At 34.7% G+C, this 18,187-nt stretch overlaps 1 protein-coding gene across 1 annotated transcript; it reads right to left on the reverse strand.

Annotated features, from left to right (window-relative positions):
- Positions 1 to 16,807: 16,807 nt before the first annotated feature.
- LOC143625320 (uncharacterized) lies at positions 16,808 to 17,974 on the reverse strand. The gene has a single exon (XM_077095686.1). The coding sequence runs from the start codon at positions 17,972 to 17,974 to the stop codon at positions 16,808 to 16,810; it is 1,167 nt and encodes a 388-aa protein (XP_076951801.1).
- Between the last annotated feature and the right edge of the window lie 213 nt (positions 17,975 to 18,187).

Genomic DNA, 18,187 nt, shown 5'->3' on the forward strand with positions numbered 1-18,187 from the left:
CAACTTTATGTTTTATCAACGTGCAATCACTACGCACTGGTTAACGTGTATCAACTCTTCCGCCACAACGCGCGCGCCGTTTACCAGTTATATATAAAAACCTATAGAGCATATAAACAGTATAAAATGCTATAATTTATTATATATAGTTGGTACATCATAGACAAATAATATGTAAATACTAGTGGTGAAGATGCACCGATCAAATACAGGGCTAATTTAGATACACCGTACCGGATGAAAATTATGGCAAATCCACATTTAATGCTAGCTGAATTTTTGTGATACTTGTAGGAATATTGATTAACCAAACAACATTCTGAAATAACTAAGAGATATGGGTAGGAGGGCACATGAGAATCCTCAGTACAATCGGTCTGATATGAGTTTGATCTGCAAACATGTTCCCAGATAGGCCATCCTGCATTTGATAAAAATAGATTCCCGAATTAATTTCTTTGCTTAAAGAGCTGATGTAGGATCATCGCCTAATTTAAATTCTGAGTTTTATTATCTTTTATTATTTGTGTTTATCTTGTTTCCAAGTTTATCTCTTTTTATTTTAGTATAAGTTAGGGTTGAAGGCTATGTATTATGGAGTTTTTGATTAAGTTTATTATTATAAGAATTTTGTTCTTGAATCATTGGTTCGTTTTATTGTCTTTGATTAATCATGAGTCTCTCGAGTCATTGAATGCTTCCGTTCCGGCATCAGTTGATATCAGAGCTTTTGGTTATCAAATGGCTCAACGTGAGGATGAATACTTTCTTGCTCATAGATTCGCCGCCAGAGGCAACGACAGAAGTATGTTTGATTCACGTGCCCACGGTAGAGATTGGTATTCTACTAGCAGAGTCGCCGCCAGAGGCAGTAGTAGAATCTATCCCGACTCGTGGGATCTTAAGATTAAAAGACTCCGACAACGAGTACGCGACCTCGAGTTACGGCACGAGATTCGGCTACTCAAGCAACGGATCCAAGATCTTAAGGCATCATCAACTTGGAAGGAAACGGAACCGGAAGAACCCGTCAGGGACGAGTTAACCGGGGATGAGGAGCATCCTCTCAGTGGTGACACCATCTATAATTCTCCGCCCGTGTATGATGATTACCGGGATGAGGATTGGTACTCTTGGATAATTGGTGGTGAATCAATTTCCAAGATTTGTAAGGGTGAATGTGGTGGTTCTATGGTGGTTACCAATGATAAGATGGCTACTGATGGAAATCATAAGGTTTGTTTGGGAGTTTCGGTATTGAAGTCTTCTGCTTTGGACCTGATTTTGCATCCAAAAAATATGGTAAATGAAATTCATATTGATGTTAAGATCTCATCCAAAAATATGAATATTATTTCTTCATATGGCGATATTAACGATTGCATGGTAATTCAAAAAAGAGAAATTTGTGGGATTGCAAAAGTTACTGATAATAATTGTGATATTCCATTCGAAGAGTTAAAATGACTTTTGTAATTATGTGCATGTCTTGTATGGAAGCTTACTTGTGAGAACCCACAAAAGTTTAGAGAAATTGACATTGGACTATCGTTGAACGAAGTTGGTATTGGGCCTCTTGGTGTGTCGTCTCCCCAGGTCCGAAAGAAACTCAATTGAAAATGTTTCCTACTATTAATACTTACAATGAAGTTCATTTTCCAAGCAAACTCCAAGGTATATATTTTAATGATGATAATATTTCGCTATTAGATGAACCATCTAGTGATTTACATTATGCATATGGAGCAAACATGTGGAATAAAAAGTTATATTTTAAGTTGCTACGACGTGTAAAAAAAGAAGATGATCTTTTCGACATTCTCAAGACTCAAGGACAAGTCTTTCTCGAAGACAGGGAGAAGGAGGTGGAGAGAACTCACAACCCAATAGACCTAGGGGGTGATTTGATTCTAGAGCTGAATGAGAAAACACATGAAGTTGAACTAATTCGACGAGTTATGGTGTTCGACCCGGGTGGTACAAGTCTAAAGTTGGGTAAGGCGATCCGTCATGTTGGAATGTTTAGGGGGGTCGTGATGATAATAAAAATAAATGAGAAGCAGGTTGATATTCCTTTTGATCCAGGTGGATATGGTCTGAAGACAAAACACGAGGACGGGTTTTTCAAAGATGGGAAGTATGATGCAGGAGCATTGCCTAATTTAAATTCTGATTTTTATTATCTTTTATTATTTGCGTTTATCTTGTTTCCAAGTGTATTTCTTTTTATTTTAGTATAAGTTAGGGTTGAAGGCTATGTATTATGGAGTTTTTGATTAAGTTATTATTATAAGAACTTTGTTCTTGAACCATTGGTTCCTTTTATTATCTTTGATTAATCATGAGTCTCTCAAGCCATTGATCGTTTCCAAACTGCATCAAGAGCACTGTTAAAAAACGAAAGAAAAATCCCTACACGAGAGGCCTTCACCAAAACAGAAGTTCGTATATCCTCAAATATGTGTTCGCTCTGCGGAGGTGGATAGAGTTTTCTAACCGTCACATAGTCCTATGATATTTTGCGAAAATCATATGAGGTTGAAGGATCATAATGCAAGATTCCAACCTTCGGCTAATTTTCGTTGGTTAAAATCCTTAATGCGCTCAATCACATGGCAATATCCTTAATGCCCTCAATCACAAGCAACCATATGATGATGGGTAATATAATATATGGCGAGGCACGAAATTTTATTTAACAAACTCAATAAATTAAAATATAATAAATTACATATATAGCGTAATTATTAACATGATGATGTAAATCTTCAAATATTTTTTCGTAATCATTAGCATGTAAATATAAGTAATATAAACAAAATAGATATCCCAAACAAAAAATTCATTTCCTAGGAACGCTAAATTACTTGACATATGTTTAATGAAAAATAAAATTATAAATTAAACAGTTTTGGGTATTAGGTTTTGGTAAATGGGTATATAAATTTTGTAATAATCAGCTCAGATACCACTTAATTTCATACCCACAAAATACATTTTTTTAATCCTATATTTGAATATTTGTCCCATTTCCTGTTAGGCTTGATATTTTTCCATTTCCTGTTATCGATGTGGATGTTGATATTTTTAAGGAAATATACAATTCTTGACGTGAGAGATTCTTGGAAGCTTTTATAAGTATTTTTGGGTTTATTCATCGGAGATAACGTAACGACTAACAAGGATGACTTTAGGTCAATGGTATACTACTACTAGCTTGATGTAACACCTTTTTTATTATTAAACTAGCTTTAGGAACCCGTGTATTATACGATATAAGTTAATTTATAAATTACAATAAATAATTTAATAAAAATAAAATAAAAGATAATTAAGTCTTTTTATATTATGTAAAAGATGTATTACAAATATAGTCGCTTTATATCATTAAATGTATTTGAATTTTAAATCGAGAATGGGTTGTTCTACTATCGGTATACAATAATGAAGCTATGCTACCGGAAGCACCATTTAAAACAATGAGGCCTTTAAATCTAAAAGATGTAGTTAAAGTCTTTCATAAAAATGTTTTTCACTCCACAGTACCTTAAACACTAACCTTAAATCATAAACCAAAAAAGAAATCAGATTTTTCTTTTTAAACAGCTTTCATAATGTCCTTATAAACACACAGTTGTTCAACTGTCACAATAGTCTTATACTAAATATAAAAAAATTCATTTCCTAGGAACGCTAAATTACTTGACATATGTTTAATGAAAAATAAAATTATAAATTAAACAGTTTTGGGTATTAGGTTTTGGTAAATGGGTATATAAATTTTGTAATAATCAGCTCAGATACCACTTAATTTCATACCCACAAAATACATTTTTTTTAATCCTATATTTGAATATTTGTCCTAGATGTTTCAAGGAGATTGATATTTCCTGTTAGGCTTGATATTTTTCCATTTCCTGTTATCGATGTGGAAGTTGATATTTTTAAGGAAATATACAATTCTTGACGTGAGAGATTCTTGGAAGCTTTTATAAGTATTTTTGGGTTTATTCATCGGAGATAACGTAACGACTAACAAGGATGACTTTAGGTCAATGGTATACTACTACTAGCTTGATGTAACACCTTTTTTATTATTAAACTAGCTTTAGGAACCCGTGTATTATACGATATAAGTTAATTTATAAATTACAATAAATAATTTAATAAAAATAAAATAAAAGATAATTAAGTCTTTTTATATTATGTAAAAGATGTATTACAATATAGTCGCTTTATATCATTAAATGTATTTGAATTTTAAATCGAGAATGGGTTGTTCTACTATCGGTATACAATAATGAAGCTATGCTACCGGAAGCACCATTTAAAACAATGAGGCCTTTAAATCTAAAAGATGTAGTTAAAGTCTTTCATAAAAATGTTTTTCACTCCACAGTACATTAAACACTAACCTTAAATCATAAACCAAAAAAGAAATCAGATTTTTCTTTTTAAACAGCTTTCATAATAACTGTCACAATAGTCTTATACTAAATATAAAAAAATTTAAAAATTTGTCTATGATTTTTAAAACTTATTAAACATTGAATATTTGTAAAAAGCAAACAAAATTATTATAGTTTTCTTCAATACGAAGATGTCTCAAAAATTAAATATTAGTGTACTATTTAAACATAAACTCTTTTATATACATTTTAATTTTAAAGAAAATATATTTATGACATGTAAAATTATTATATATATTAATATTTTTTTATATTAAGTATGTTTACAATATAATTTTTACCATTAATAATTCAATCAATGGAGATTGACCAATTAATACGGTATGTTGAATTTATAATCAATACTATATTTAGAACCAATATATTTTTCCCAATAATAGAAGAGAAATAATTTGGGCGGGAACTTGATAGTGAGAATTAACCTCAGAATGCCATGTGTCTAGAATTATTTTCTTTTATTAGTATTGGTAGATTTTTTGAATAACAAATTTCTTTTTTTTTAATTATTGTTGTCTATGATATTTGAATTCAAGACCTTTGAAACCCTCTAACACAAGATGTTTAGAAGTTTTACCTTTGTCAATGGAGCACCAACAAATTGATAAGTATAGATGTAACACATGAGGATAGAAAAAATTAGCGTTGAAAGATTGGCCATTCTTAACAGTCCTATGTGTTCGCTCTGCGGAGGTGGATAGAGTTTTCTAACCGTCACATAGTCCTATGATATTTTGCGAAAATCATATGAGGTTGAAGGATCATAATGCAAGATTCCAACCTTCGGCTAATTTTCGTTGGTTAAAATCCTTAATGCGCTCAATCACATGGCAATATCCTTAATGCCCTCAATCACAAGCAACCATATGATGATGGCTAATATAATATATGGCGAGGCACGAAATTTTATTTAACAAACTCAATAAATTAAAATATAATAAATTACATATATAGCGTAATTATTAGCATGATGATGTAAATCTTCAAATATCTTTTCGTAATCATTAGCATGTAAATATAAGTAATATAAACAAAATAGATATCCCAAACAAAAAATTCATTTCCTAGGAACGCTAAATTACTTGACATATGTTTAATGAAAAATAAAATTATAAATTAAACAGTTTTGGGTATTAGGTTTTGGTAAATGGGTATATAAATTTTGTAATAATCAGCTCAGATACCACTTAATTTCATACCCACAAAATACATTTTTTTTAATCCTATATTTGAATATTTGTCCTAGATGTTTCAAGGAGATTGATATTTCCTGTTAGGCTTGATATTTTTCCATTTCCTGTTATCGATGTGGAAGTTGATATTTTTAAGGAAATATACAATTCTTGACGTGAGAGATTCTTGGAAGCTTTTATAAGTATTTTTGGGTTTATTCATCGGAGATAACGTAACGACTAACAAGGATGACTTTAGGTCAATGGTATACTACTACTAGCTTGATGTAACACCTTTTTTATTATTAAACTAGCTTTAGGAACCCGTGTATTATACGATATAAGTTAATTTATAAATTACAATAAATAATTTAATAAAAATAAAATAAAAGATAATTAAGTCTTTTTATATTATGTAAAAGATGTATTACAATATAGTCGCTTTATATCATTAAATGTATTTGAATTTTAAATCGAGAATGGGTTGTTCTACTATCGGTATACAATAATGAAGCTATGCTACCGGAAGCACCATTTAAAACAATGAGGCCTTTAAATCTAAAAGATGTAGTTAAAGTCTTTCATAAAAATGTTTTTCACTCCACAGTACATTAAACACTAACCTTAAATCATAAACCAAAAAAGAAATCAGATTTTTCTTTTTAAACAGCTTTCATAATAACTGTCACAATAGTCTTATACTAAATATAAAAAAATTGAAAAATTTGTCTATGATTTTTAAAACTTATTAAACATTGAATATTTGTAAAAAGCAAACAAAATTATTATAGTTTTCTTCAATACGAAGATGTCTCAAAAATTAAATATTAGTGTACTATTTAAACATAAACTCTTTTATATACATTTTAATTTTAAAGAAAATATATTTATGACATGTAAAATTATTATATATATTAATATTTTTTTATATTAAGTATGTTTACAATATAATTTTTACCATTAAAAATTCAATCAATGGAGATTGACCAATTAATACGGTATGTTGAATTTATAATCAATACTATATTTAGAACCAATATATTTTTCCCAATAATAGAAGAGAAATGATTTGGGCGGGAACTTGATAGTGAGAATTAACCTCAGAATGCCATGTGTCTAGAATTATTTTCTTTTATTAGTATTGGTAGATTTTTTGAATAACAAATTTCTTTTTTTTAATTATTGTTGTCTATGATATTTGAATTTAAGACCTTTGAAACCCTCTAACACAAGATGTTTAGAAGTTTTACCTTTGTCAATGGAGCACCAACAAATTGATAAGTATAGATGTAACACATGAGGATAGAAAAAATTAGCGTTGAAAGATTGGCCATTCTTAACGGTCCTATGTGTTCGCTCTGCGGAGGTGGATAGAGTTTTCTAACCGTCACATAGTCCTATGATATTTTGCGAAAATCATATGAGGTTGAAGGATCATAATGCAAGATTCCAACCTTCGGCTAATTTTCGTTGGTTAAAATCCTTAATGCGCTCAATCACATGGCAATATCCTTAATGCCCTCAATCACAAGCAACCATATGATGATGGGTAATATAATATATGGCGAGGCACGAAATTTTATTTAACAAACTCAATAAATTAAAATATAATAAATTACATATATAGCGTAATTATTAGCATGATGATGTAAATCTTCAAATATCTTTTCGTAATCATTAGCATGTAAATATAAGTAATATAAACAAAATAGATATCCCAAACAAAAAATTCATTTCCTAGGAACGCAAAATTACTTGACATATGTTTAATGAAAAATAAAATTATAAATTAAACAGTTTTGGGTATTAGGTTTTGGTAAATGGGTATATAAATTTTGTAATAATCAGCTCAGATACCACTTAATTTCATACCCACAAAATACATTTTTTTTAATCCTATATTTGAATATTTGTCCTAGATGTTTCAAGGAGATTGATATTTCCTGTTAGGCTTGATATTTTTCCATTTCCTGTTATCGATGTGGAAGTTGATATTTTTAAGGAAATATACAATTCTTGACGTGAGAGATTCTTGGAAGCTTTTATAAGTATTTTTGGGTTTATTCATCGGAGATAACGTAACGACTAACAAGGATGACTTTAGGTCAATGGTATACTACTACTAGCTTGATGTAACACCTTTTTTATTATTAAACTAGCTTTAGAAACCCGTGTATTATACGATATAAGTTAATTTATAAATTACAATAAATAATTTAATAAAAATAAAATAAAAGATAATTAAGTCTTTTTATATTATGTAAAAGATGTATTACAAATATAGTCGCTTTATATCATTAAATGTATTTGAATTTTAAATCGAGAATGGGTTGTTCTACTATCGGTATACAATAATGAAGCTATGCTACCGGAAGCACCATTTAAAACAATGAGGCCTTTAAATCTAAAAGATGTAGTTAAAGTCTTTCATAAAAATGTTTTTCACTCCACAGTACCTTAAACACTAACCTTAAATCATAAACCAAAAAAGAAATCAGATTTTTCTTTTTAAACAGCTTTCATAATGTCCTTATAAACACACAGTTATTCAACTGTCACAATAGTCTTATACTAAATATAAAAAAATTGAAAAATTTGTCTATGATTTTTAAAACTTATTAAACATTGAATATTTGTAAAAAGCAAACAAAATTATTAAAGTTTTCTTCAATACGAAGATGTCTCAAAAATTAATATTAGTGTACTATTTAAACATAAACTCTTTTATATACATTTTAATTTTAAAGAAAATATATTTATGACATGTAAAATTATTATAAATATTAATATTTTTTTATATTAAGTATGTTTACAATATAATTTATAGCATTAATAATTCAATCAATGGAGATTGACCAATTAATACGGTATGTTGAATTTATAATCAATACTATATTTAGAACCAATATATTTTTCCCAATAATAGAAGAGAAATGATTTGGGCGGGAACTTGATAGTGAGAATTAACCTCAGAATGCCATGTGTCTAGAATTATTTTCTTTTATTAGTATTGGTAGATTTTTTGAATAACAAATTTCTTTTTTTTAATTATTATTGTCTATGATATTTGAATTCAAGACCTTTGAAACCCTCTAACACAAGATGTTTAGAAGTTTTACCTTTGTCAATGGAGCACCAACAAATTGATAAGTATAGATGTAACACATGAGGATAGAAAAAATTAGCGTTGAAAGATTGGCCATTCTTAACAATCCAAATTAGTATTCTTAGTAATTCAATCAATTTGAAGCCTCAAATTATTTGAATGGATATAATCTCAACCCTCCCCCCCCCCCCCCCCCTCCCAAAAAAAAAAAGAAAATCCCCACCTTTCAAGATTTCAATCTACACTAAAACTTGTCACCCATCGATCCTACCGTCTTCCTCCAATCTTGTGAAATGGGGTTTTTTATAACTGCGCGCCAAGTGTTCGATGAAATGTCTTTTTAATATTTAGTATCATTTTGCCATTTTTTATGACAACTCATTCTTCTACTTTGAACGGCTCATGGTCGTGCCCGTTCCGTACGTTTCATTGTTGTTCGAATGGTGGAGCGGGAAATAAGGGGATTTTCTCTCATCTCAAGAGTGTGCACCTTCTAAAGAATAAAGTAAAAGTGTGTTGCTGGAGGCGATCTCTATGGACCATGACTTGTTTTTGAAAGTGGGTGAAACTGTGAAGGATTTGGATCAATGGTTGTGTGGGGATTGCATGAACCTTCAGATCTTGAAGCGTGCTTGTCATCACCCTAATGGCATTGTGAAGTTTACTGATCGTGCAATTGACTCGGATACACACATTATTGGGATTTCGAAACCTTCTATCAAGGGCCCCGAGACAACTGTTCATGAGTCCTTCATGTTGGATGTCTCCCTTCTTGATCGTGTACTTAAGGCACCTATCGTTACCGACAAGAGTATCCCTCATAGTTGTCGGTTGGCTTTTTTGCAAGCTTTGAAAACAACACTCTATAAAGTGGTTGCTCAACTAGATTCTGTTGATGCGTGGGTTAGGCTGTTACTTCTTCCTCGTTGTACTTTAAAGGTGTTCAGGCCCAAAAATAGGCATGAAAGTAGGTCTGGGAAAAGGAAAGCCTTGCACCATAATTCAATAATGAGTTCTTTAGCCACATGGGGGAAAGTGGACGATATCACCATGTTAATTAAAAATCTGTTAAATGGTTCTGGTTCGAGGTCCTTAGGCCAAGGGGACATGGATATTCTAAAGGAGAGGGGGGGGGGGTCTTGTCAACAATAACATTAACAGTGTCTTTGGAAAGTTGTGGATGGTCACTTTACTGCCGCAGTAAAGGTGTTATGCTCATCCGGTGTTGCACCATACAATTCTGATACCACAAAGGCTTTAGAGGCTAAACACTCGTACAAGAAACCCCCGGCTATGCCGAACATGACTTATTCCGAGCTTCTTCTTGTGGCGGAGGTTGATAGTGTCCTTGGTTGCATTGAATCGTTTCCTAAAGGAACTTCGTGTGGGAGGGACGGTTTGATTGCGCAACATATTTTGGATGCTCTTTGTGGAGAAGGGTCGGCCATTACCACTAACCTCATATGTGCTATCACTACAGTGGTTAATATATGGTTCAGAGGGAGATGCCCATCTACTTTGGCATAGTTTGTCATGTTTGTTCCTCTTACACCGCTTTTAAAACCCGACAACAGGATTCAACCTATTGCAGTGGGTACTATATGGAGGCGTTTGGTTTCTAAGGTTGCTATAAAAGGTGTTGGAAATGAAATGACCAAATACCTTAATAATTTCCAATTTGAAGCTGATGTGTCAGGTGGTGCGGAGGCCATTTTACATAGCGCCAACAGGGTATTGAGTGAGCGCCACACTGATGGGTCTCTTACAATGCTTACAGTTGATTTTTCTAATGCATTTAATATGGTGGATAGATCAGTTTTACTTCATGAGGTAAGAATCAGATGCCCTTTTATTTCCTTGTGAGTGGAATTTTTATATGGGCAGCCATCAAGACTATATCTTGGGGATGATCATTTTTTGGTCCACCATAAGGGTTCAACAAGGAGATCCATTGGGACCACTTCTTTTTGCCCTTATTTTACACCCCCTTGTACATCAGATTTGAGACAATTGCACGCTTGTTGATTTGTTGCGTCTTCTCCAAAAGCTTGGTGATCCGTAGAGTGAGTTACTTTTGCTTCGATCATGTGTGGGTAGCTAAACTTTTCTACGGTTTGAGAACATGCCAACCTGTACACATAATGGAGGCGGCGTTGTTCTTTGACAAGGGATTTCGTGAGGCTATCGAGGACATTGTAGTTTGTGGAGGTCCTTTGTTTAGAGGCCTCAAATGGAGATTTGCTTCTTTACCCATTAAGAATGGGGGTTTGGGGTTGTATTCGGCAGTAGAGGCTTCCTCCTATGCGTTTGTGGCCTCGAGAGCCCAATCGTGGGTGCTTCAGGATCATATTTTGCGAGACAGTGGTATATGTGGGAAGGATTCTGATTATTCTTGTGCTTTGGCTTGTCTTCGTGATATGATTCCAAGCGTTGATTTTAGCAGTTTCAGTAACATGGAGTCACATTTTGACATGACAAGTAGACAAAAAGCCATTTTTGAGTGTCTACGAGCACCACATGCTCAAGATTTTCATCTTGTTATCCCTATAGATGGGTTAGGCTAGTATATGTCTCCAGTGGAGTATCGTACAATCCTTAAGCATCGCCTCATGATTCCTTTATTCCCGGTTGATGAGATATGTCATGTTTGTCGTAAAACGTGTATAAACTCATATGGGGAGCACGCAGTGTATTTTAAAGAGCTCCCGAGGTTCAAGTACCGACATGATCTGGTTAGGTATGTGCTCTTTGATATATTCAGGCTGGTCAGAATTTCTGTTAAGAAATAAGCACCTATGAATTTCCTAACTGACCCGTCGGAGGGAAGATCTTCTCTTCAACCGGCTGACATTTTGGTGTTCGGATGGAAAGGAGGAAAACATGCGTGTGGATTTAATAGGGGTTTCCCCTCTGGTGGTCTTAGGGAGTAGTGGTTTCACAGTCGGTCAAGCTGCTTTAGGCAATATTACAAAACACCAGAAGGTGTGTCTTGACAACCAACATGTATTTATTCCTTTTGATTTTGACTCTTTTGGTTTCCTCGCGCCTGAAGCTGTGGAGTTACTTACCCGTGTTCAACGGGCCATGCATAGTAATATTATGACTCCAAGATCAGCAAGTGTAGTTTTTGAAAGATTGAGTTTTGCAATTTAAAAGGAGGTAGCGACGCAGCTTGATGCCTGCTTGCCTTCTGTTTCGATGTAAAAAAAATCTCAATGAAACATTCTAAAAATAATTTCCTTCATCTCGTAAGATAATAGGAAAGCATGTATGTCATCATCCTATATATAATTAACGTTATTTGTTTTAATTACTTTCAATTTTTACCCTTTTGTAGATACCACTTCCAACTACGAAATGTTACACACCGATCCTAATTTCATCTTATTTGTTTCTCTCACTCCCTCATTAACTGAACACTAACGACATTAGTGTTCGTGCTGACATGGACATTTTTTTAATTGACCTGGCATGCTAATGTGTTATATGTGGGTCTCACATAGCCACTTACCTTCTTCGTAAAAAAATTAACCCTACCACCTCCATCACTGTTAAAGCAAATCCTTGCCGGATCGATTGTCGGGCTGAGATCTCATGGGTGATATTTGAAAGAGATATGAGAGTAATGATAAAAACATAGTTATGAGTGTTTGTTTACTTATATGAATCATGATAATTGGCATTGTTACGAGCATATGGGCTATTTATAAGCATAATACAACATCTACAATCGTAGTATACAACATCACAATTGTACTATATTCCTAATGGCCTGCCACATGCAAGGACATTACTTTTCCAGTTGTAATCCTTATCTTCTTTCTTGTCTTTATAAAGTAGATGATTTTCTAGCTTCTTCTGTAGCAATGCTTCAGCTTCACCATGGGTGCAGATGCCATTTCTGGGGTGTTACCCTTACAAGTCCCCCTAGTCAGTTGATGCGAGGCTTTGCGGGCCCTTTGACTTCTATCATTTTCTGAATAGTGATGTACAATGGGCTGTTTGCTTATAAACAAGCTAACATCACCTCTATAGGGGTGTCACTAAAATCTACAGTTGTATCACTTTTATCTCCAACTGTCTTATAGATCCATATGGAGGGTAGCTATGTTATGTTTATGTGATACCCTTGGCTTGATCATCTTGATGCAACGTTACTTTCTTTGTTATATTATTTGGGATGTTATGTGACATTTGTCAAAATTCGGATTAATGTTTGTAATTGTTTTAATTAAGCGTTTGTAATAGGATCCTTGTATTTAATCATATTAATTTATTCTGTTTATTTGCATTTAAAGTATCTATCATGTGCATTTTAGCCCCTACAATATGGTTTTTGCAACTTTCTATAACCAAGTATTAATCGAGGGACCTTTCTCTAGTTAACCCAAAATCCACCCCACCTCTTCCCCTCCCCGTCACCACCGACGATCCCCTTCCTTTCTTGTTTCGTTTTGACCCATAAATCATGGGATTCAATTGATAACCAACAGGACACCTTAAACATGGTAAACATCGAGAAATTGCCAGAATCAATTTAATCAATTTCTAGTAAACTTTAAACAGGGACTGAAAATGAGCTTATTAACCTATAAATACTAGTTCAAAATCCAATTAACGAGCACTACACATTTCTCTCACCTTCACGAAGCAAAACCCCATATCAATTTCATCCCAGAAGTTGTTTTTTTTTATCATTTTGAATCCATGTTCAAGCCGCAAGCCCTAAACCATCGTTCTCTTTCAATGCGTGTCCAATTTAGGTAACTGAAACATGATTCCTGGATGGAATTTGGTGCTTAACAAAAGCCCTATGTCAATTTTGATATGCCGAGGGCATACACGCTTCAATTTGGGTTTTGAATGCATTGGGGTTATTTTTTAAATTGGAGATATTTGCAACTTATGTTTAATTATTTGAGGTTTCGTTACCTTTACAAGTTGTAGCCTAGTTGTCTAGCGCGTGTTGAGTTAAGTGTCAAGACCAGGGGGAGACCTGGGTTCGAGTCCCTCTTGAGCGGTTTTCTTTTTCTTTTTTTTTTATTCCCTTTAATTTGATATACTTTAATTTATTCTATTATAGTTATATGAAAAACTAATGCTTTCTATCACTCGTTTAACTAAACCGAACCCCCGTTAAACTTTTAAAATAGATTTCATAAAACGTTTTTATGTGTGTGTGTGTGTGTATAAGTCAGTATTTATATTTTAAATGGTTAAACTTATAAATTTTATTTAATAATCAAATATGATTTTTTAAGAATAATTAAAACTACACTTTCGTTAATATTTTTTTATACTTTAACGATCCCAAATCCGTTATAAACTCGTTAAATCGTGTTTCATTTATTTCCTCTCGTTAGGATATTTATGTTGTTTATACTTTAAAACTAGGGTAAATTGTCGGGACTTCTCCCTGAACCACTTAGTTGCTTTAATTGTTACCGTCTTCTCTTTTCCATATTCTTCATTAATGTGAGTTTTTTATAACCCCCTTTAAACACTTTTAATATTTGGGCTGAAGCATGTCACAAGTGTTATTTCGTTAGTTATGCGCTTGTTTACAAGCCGATTCACAATTATCGTACATGTTAATATTATTCTTGCATTTTGTTTATGATTATACGTGAACTTGCTTGCAACGTGTTTGTTGTTTTTTATGGGGGGAGTTACGCAAACGCATACACATATGGGAGTGTCCGACAGGAAGTACTTGCGCCATCTAACGTGCTGACAAATTGCATGTATACCCCATGTGCTATGTTCCCCCACTTTTACTTATATTTCATTCATACGCTCGAAAGTATATTATGATATTTTATGACGTCGCATGTGCACATATACACACACACAAACTCTTAGGCTTATGCCTAAATCATTTTATAATCTTTTAGATTTTTTTTTTTACGATTTTGTGATGTTCGAATTGATAACTCGTGTTTTGATATTTTGATTTTTCGGTCACCTTAAAGGCGGTTTTACGTGACGGGTATGTAGTAACTGGAAGAGGGACACACTTGTTTTTCGAACCTTTGACACCAAGGTTTATAAAACCTAAGGATAAGCAATGTGTATAAATTTCAATCAGACGCGAGACCCGGTTGCTTACCTAGAGGGTGCGAAAAGGGTTCTGGAACTTATTCGGCCAAAGCATGCCACACCAAACATCATACGAACAACAACTTTAAGTCGTCAAACGTGACCATTTTTCTTTGTGAATTGAAAATGGTTGCACTCCTACTCTTAAATTGCATGCAAGCCATTGTGATTCATGCAACATATGATTCCTAAGTCTAAATTGTTTATAGTGTGGTATTAATAGAAAAGTTCAACAACTCATGGTGATACATGAACACTTGAAAGTTTCAAATCGATTTCATTATGAATATTAAATTGTATTAGAAAAATCATTGTGATACATGAATATTCTAATTTCAATTTTTTTTTCATCAAATGTATATAATATTATTTTTATTTTAACAACGTCTTTTGGATTACATCAAAACAGACGGAAAGCGGGCAACAAGCTGCGCCGCTACCCCTTTTTGAATCGCAAAACCCAATCTTTTAAAAACTATATTTGCTGATCTTGGAGTCATAACATTACTATGCATGACCTGCTGAACATGGGTAAGTAGCTCCACAGCTTCAGGCGCGAGGAAACCAAAAGTGTCAAAAGCAAAAGGAATAAATACATGTTGGTTGTCAAGACACGCCTTTTCATGTTTTGCCACCTTACCTGAAGCAGCTTTTAATGCGGCTTGAACGACCGCGAAACCACTACTCCCTAAGCCCACCAAAGGAGAAACCCCTGTTAAATCCACACACACGTGTTTCCCTCCTATCCATCCAAACAACAAAATGTCAGCCGGTCGAAGAGATGATCTTCCCTCCGACGGGTCAGTCAGGAAATTCACAGGTGCTTCTTTCTTAACAGAAATTCCAGCTCGCCTGAATATATCAAATAACACATCGCTAACTAGATCGTGTCGGTACTTGAACCCCGGGAGCTCTTTACAGTGCACCGCGTGCTTTCCATATGAGTCTAAACACGCTTTACGACAAACAAGACATATCTCATCAACCGGAAATAGAGGAATCATAAGGCGATACTTAAGGATACTACGATACTCCACTGGAGACATATGCTGGACTAACTCATCTATAGGGATAGCAAGAAGAAAATCTTGAGCATGTGGTGCTTGTAGACACTCAAAAATGGCTTTTTGTTTGCTTGTCATGTTAAAGTGTGACTCCATGTCGTGAACAATTTTACTAAAAAGAGTGCTCGCCAATGCATGTTGGGCTTTAGAGGGGGCGGTCTCTTTGTTAGAGAAACTGCTAAAATCGAAACTTGGAATCACATCACGAAGACAAGCCAGAGCACAAGAATAATCAGAATCCATCCCACATATACCACTGTCTCGCAAAATGTGATCCTAAAGCATCCACGATTGGGCTCTCGAGGCCACAAACGCATAAGAGGAAGCCTCTACTGCTGAATACAACCCCAAACCCCTATTCTTAATGGGTAAGGAAGCAAGTCGCCATTGGAGGTCTCCAAAGAAAGGACCTCCACAAACTACAATGTCCTCGATCGCCTCACGCAATCCCTTGTCAAAAAACATCGCTGCCTCCATCATGTGTACAGGTTGGCATGTTCTCAAACCGAAGAAAATTTTAGCAATACCCATACATGATCAAAGCAAAAGTAACTCACTCTGCGGGTCACCAAGTTTTGGGAGAAGACGCATCAAATCAACAACATTAGTAGCTCTCTTCTTTGCCAAACCCTTAATAAACCCGGTGTCTTTACTAACAGCTCCCCCAAGAAGCTTCACCCCTAATAATGGTCTCCCGATGTCAGCAGGGAATAAACCGTCACGAGACTTCGTACCATCACAAGAAGGCCAAAATAGCTCAGTTTTCTTAATATTCAGTTCAAGACCGAAAGTTGGACCCGTCACCTTAATGATATCCAGCACTTTAGCCACCTCCATTGAATCTCCAATGACTGTCCCATCATCAAGATACCAGGCATGAAGAAGAAGCTTGCAATTGTCTCAAATCTGATGCACAAGGGGGTGTAAAACCAGGGAAAAAAGGAGTGGTCCCAATGGGTCTCCTTGTTGAACCCCTGTGGTGGACCAAATATTATCATCCCCAAGATATAGTCTTGATGGCTGCCCATATAAAAATTCCACCCACAAGGAAATAGAAGGGCATTTGATCCTTACCTCATGAAGTAAAGCTGATCTATCCACCATATTAAATGCATTAGAAAAATCAACTGTAAGCATTGCAAGAGACCGATCAGTGTGGCACTCACTCAATACCCTGTTGGCGCTATGTAATATGGCCTCCGAACCACCCGACACACCAACCCCAAACTGGAAATCATTAAGGTATTTGGTCATTTCTTTGCCAACCCCTTTCATAGCCACCTTAGAAACCAAACGGCTCCATATAGTACCTACTGTAATAGGTCGAATCCCGTTGTCGGGTTTTAAAAGCGGTGTAAGAGGAGCAGACGCGACAAACCCAGCCAAAGTAGACGGACATCTCCCTCCTAACCATAAATTAACCACTGCAGTGATAGCACATATGAGGTCAGTGGCAATAGCCGACCCTTCTCCACAAAGAGCATCCAAAATATGTTGCGCTCTCAAACCGTCCCTCCCACACGAAGTTCCTTTGGGAAACGATTTAATGCAACCAAGGACACTATCAACCTCCGCCAAAAGAGGAGGCTCGGAATAAGTCATGTTCGGCATAGCCGACGGCTTCTTGTACGGGTGTTTAGCTTCTAAAGCCTTTGTGGTATCAGAATTGTAAGGTGCAACACCAGATGAGCATAACACCTTCACTGCAGCAGTAAAGTGACCATCCGCAACTTTTCGAAGACACTGTTTAACGTTATTGTTGACAAGATCCCCCTCCTTTTGAATATCCATGTCACCTTGGCCTAAGGACCTCAAACCAGAACCATTTAACAGGTTTTTAATTAACATGGTAATACCGTCAACTTTCCCCCATGTGGCTAAAGAACTCATTATTGAATGATGTTGCATGGCTTTCCTATTCCTGGACCTGCTTTCGTGCCTATTTTTGGGTCTGAACACCTGTAAAGTGCAACGAGGAAGAAGTAAAAGCCTAACATACGCATCAACAGAATCTGGTTGAGCAACCACTTTATAGAGTGTTGTTTTCAAAGCTTGGGAAAAGGCCATCCGACAACTATGAGGGATACTCTTGACAGTAACGATAGGTGCCTTAAGTACACGATCAAGGAGGGAGACATCCACCACGAAGGACTCATGAACAGTTGTCTTGGGGCCCTTGATAAAAGGTTTTGAAATCCTAATAATGTGTGTATCCGAGTTAATATTATGAGGTTTTAATATTATGAATTTTTTTTCATATTCAAATGGTTTATGTATTTT

Source organism: Bidens hawaiensis, unplaced genomic scaffold (assembly GCF_021521415.1).
Source record: "Bidens hawaiensis isolate Kalapana, Puna unplaced genomic scaffold, B.hawaiensis_p1.1 tig00004101_1, whole genome shotgun sequence".
NCBI lineage: Eukaryota > Viridiplantae > Streptophyta > Magnoliopsida > Asterales > Asteraceae > Bidens > Bidens hawaiensis.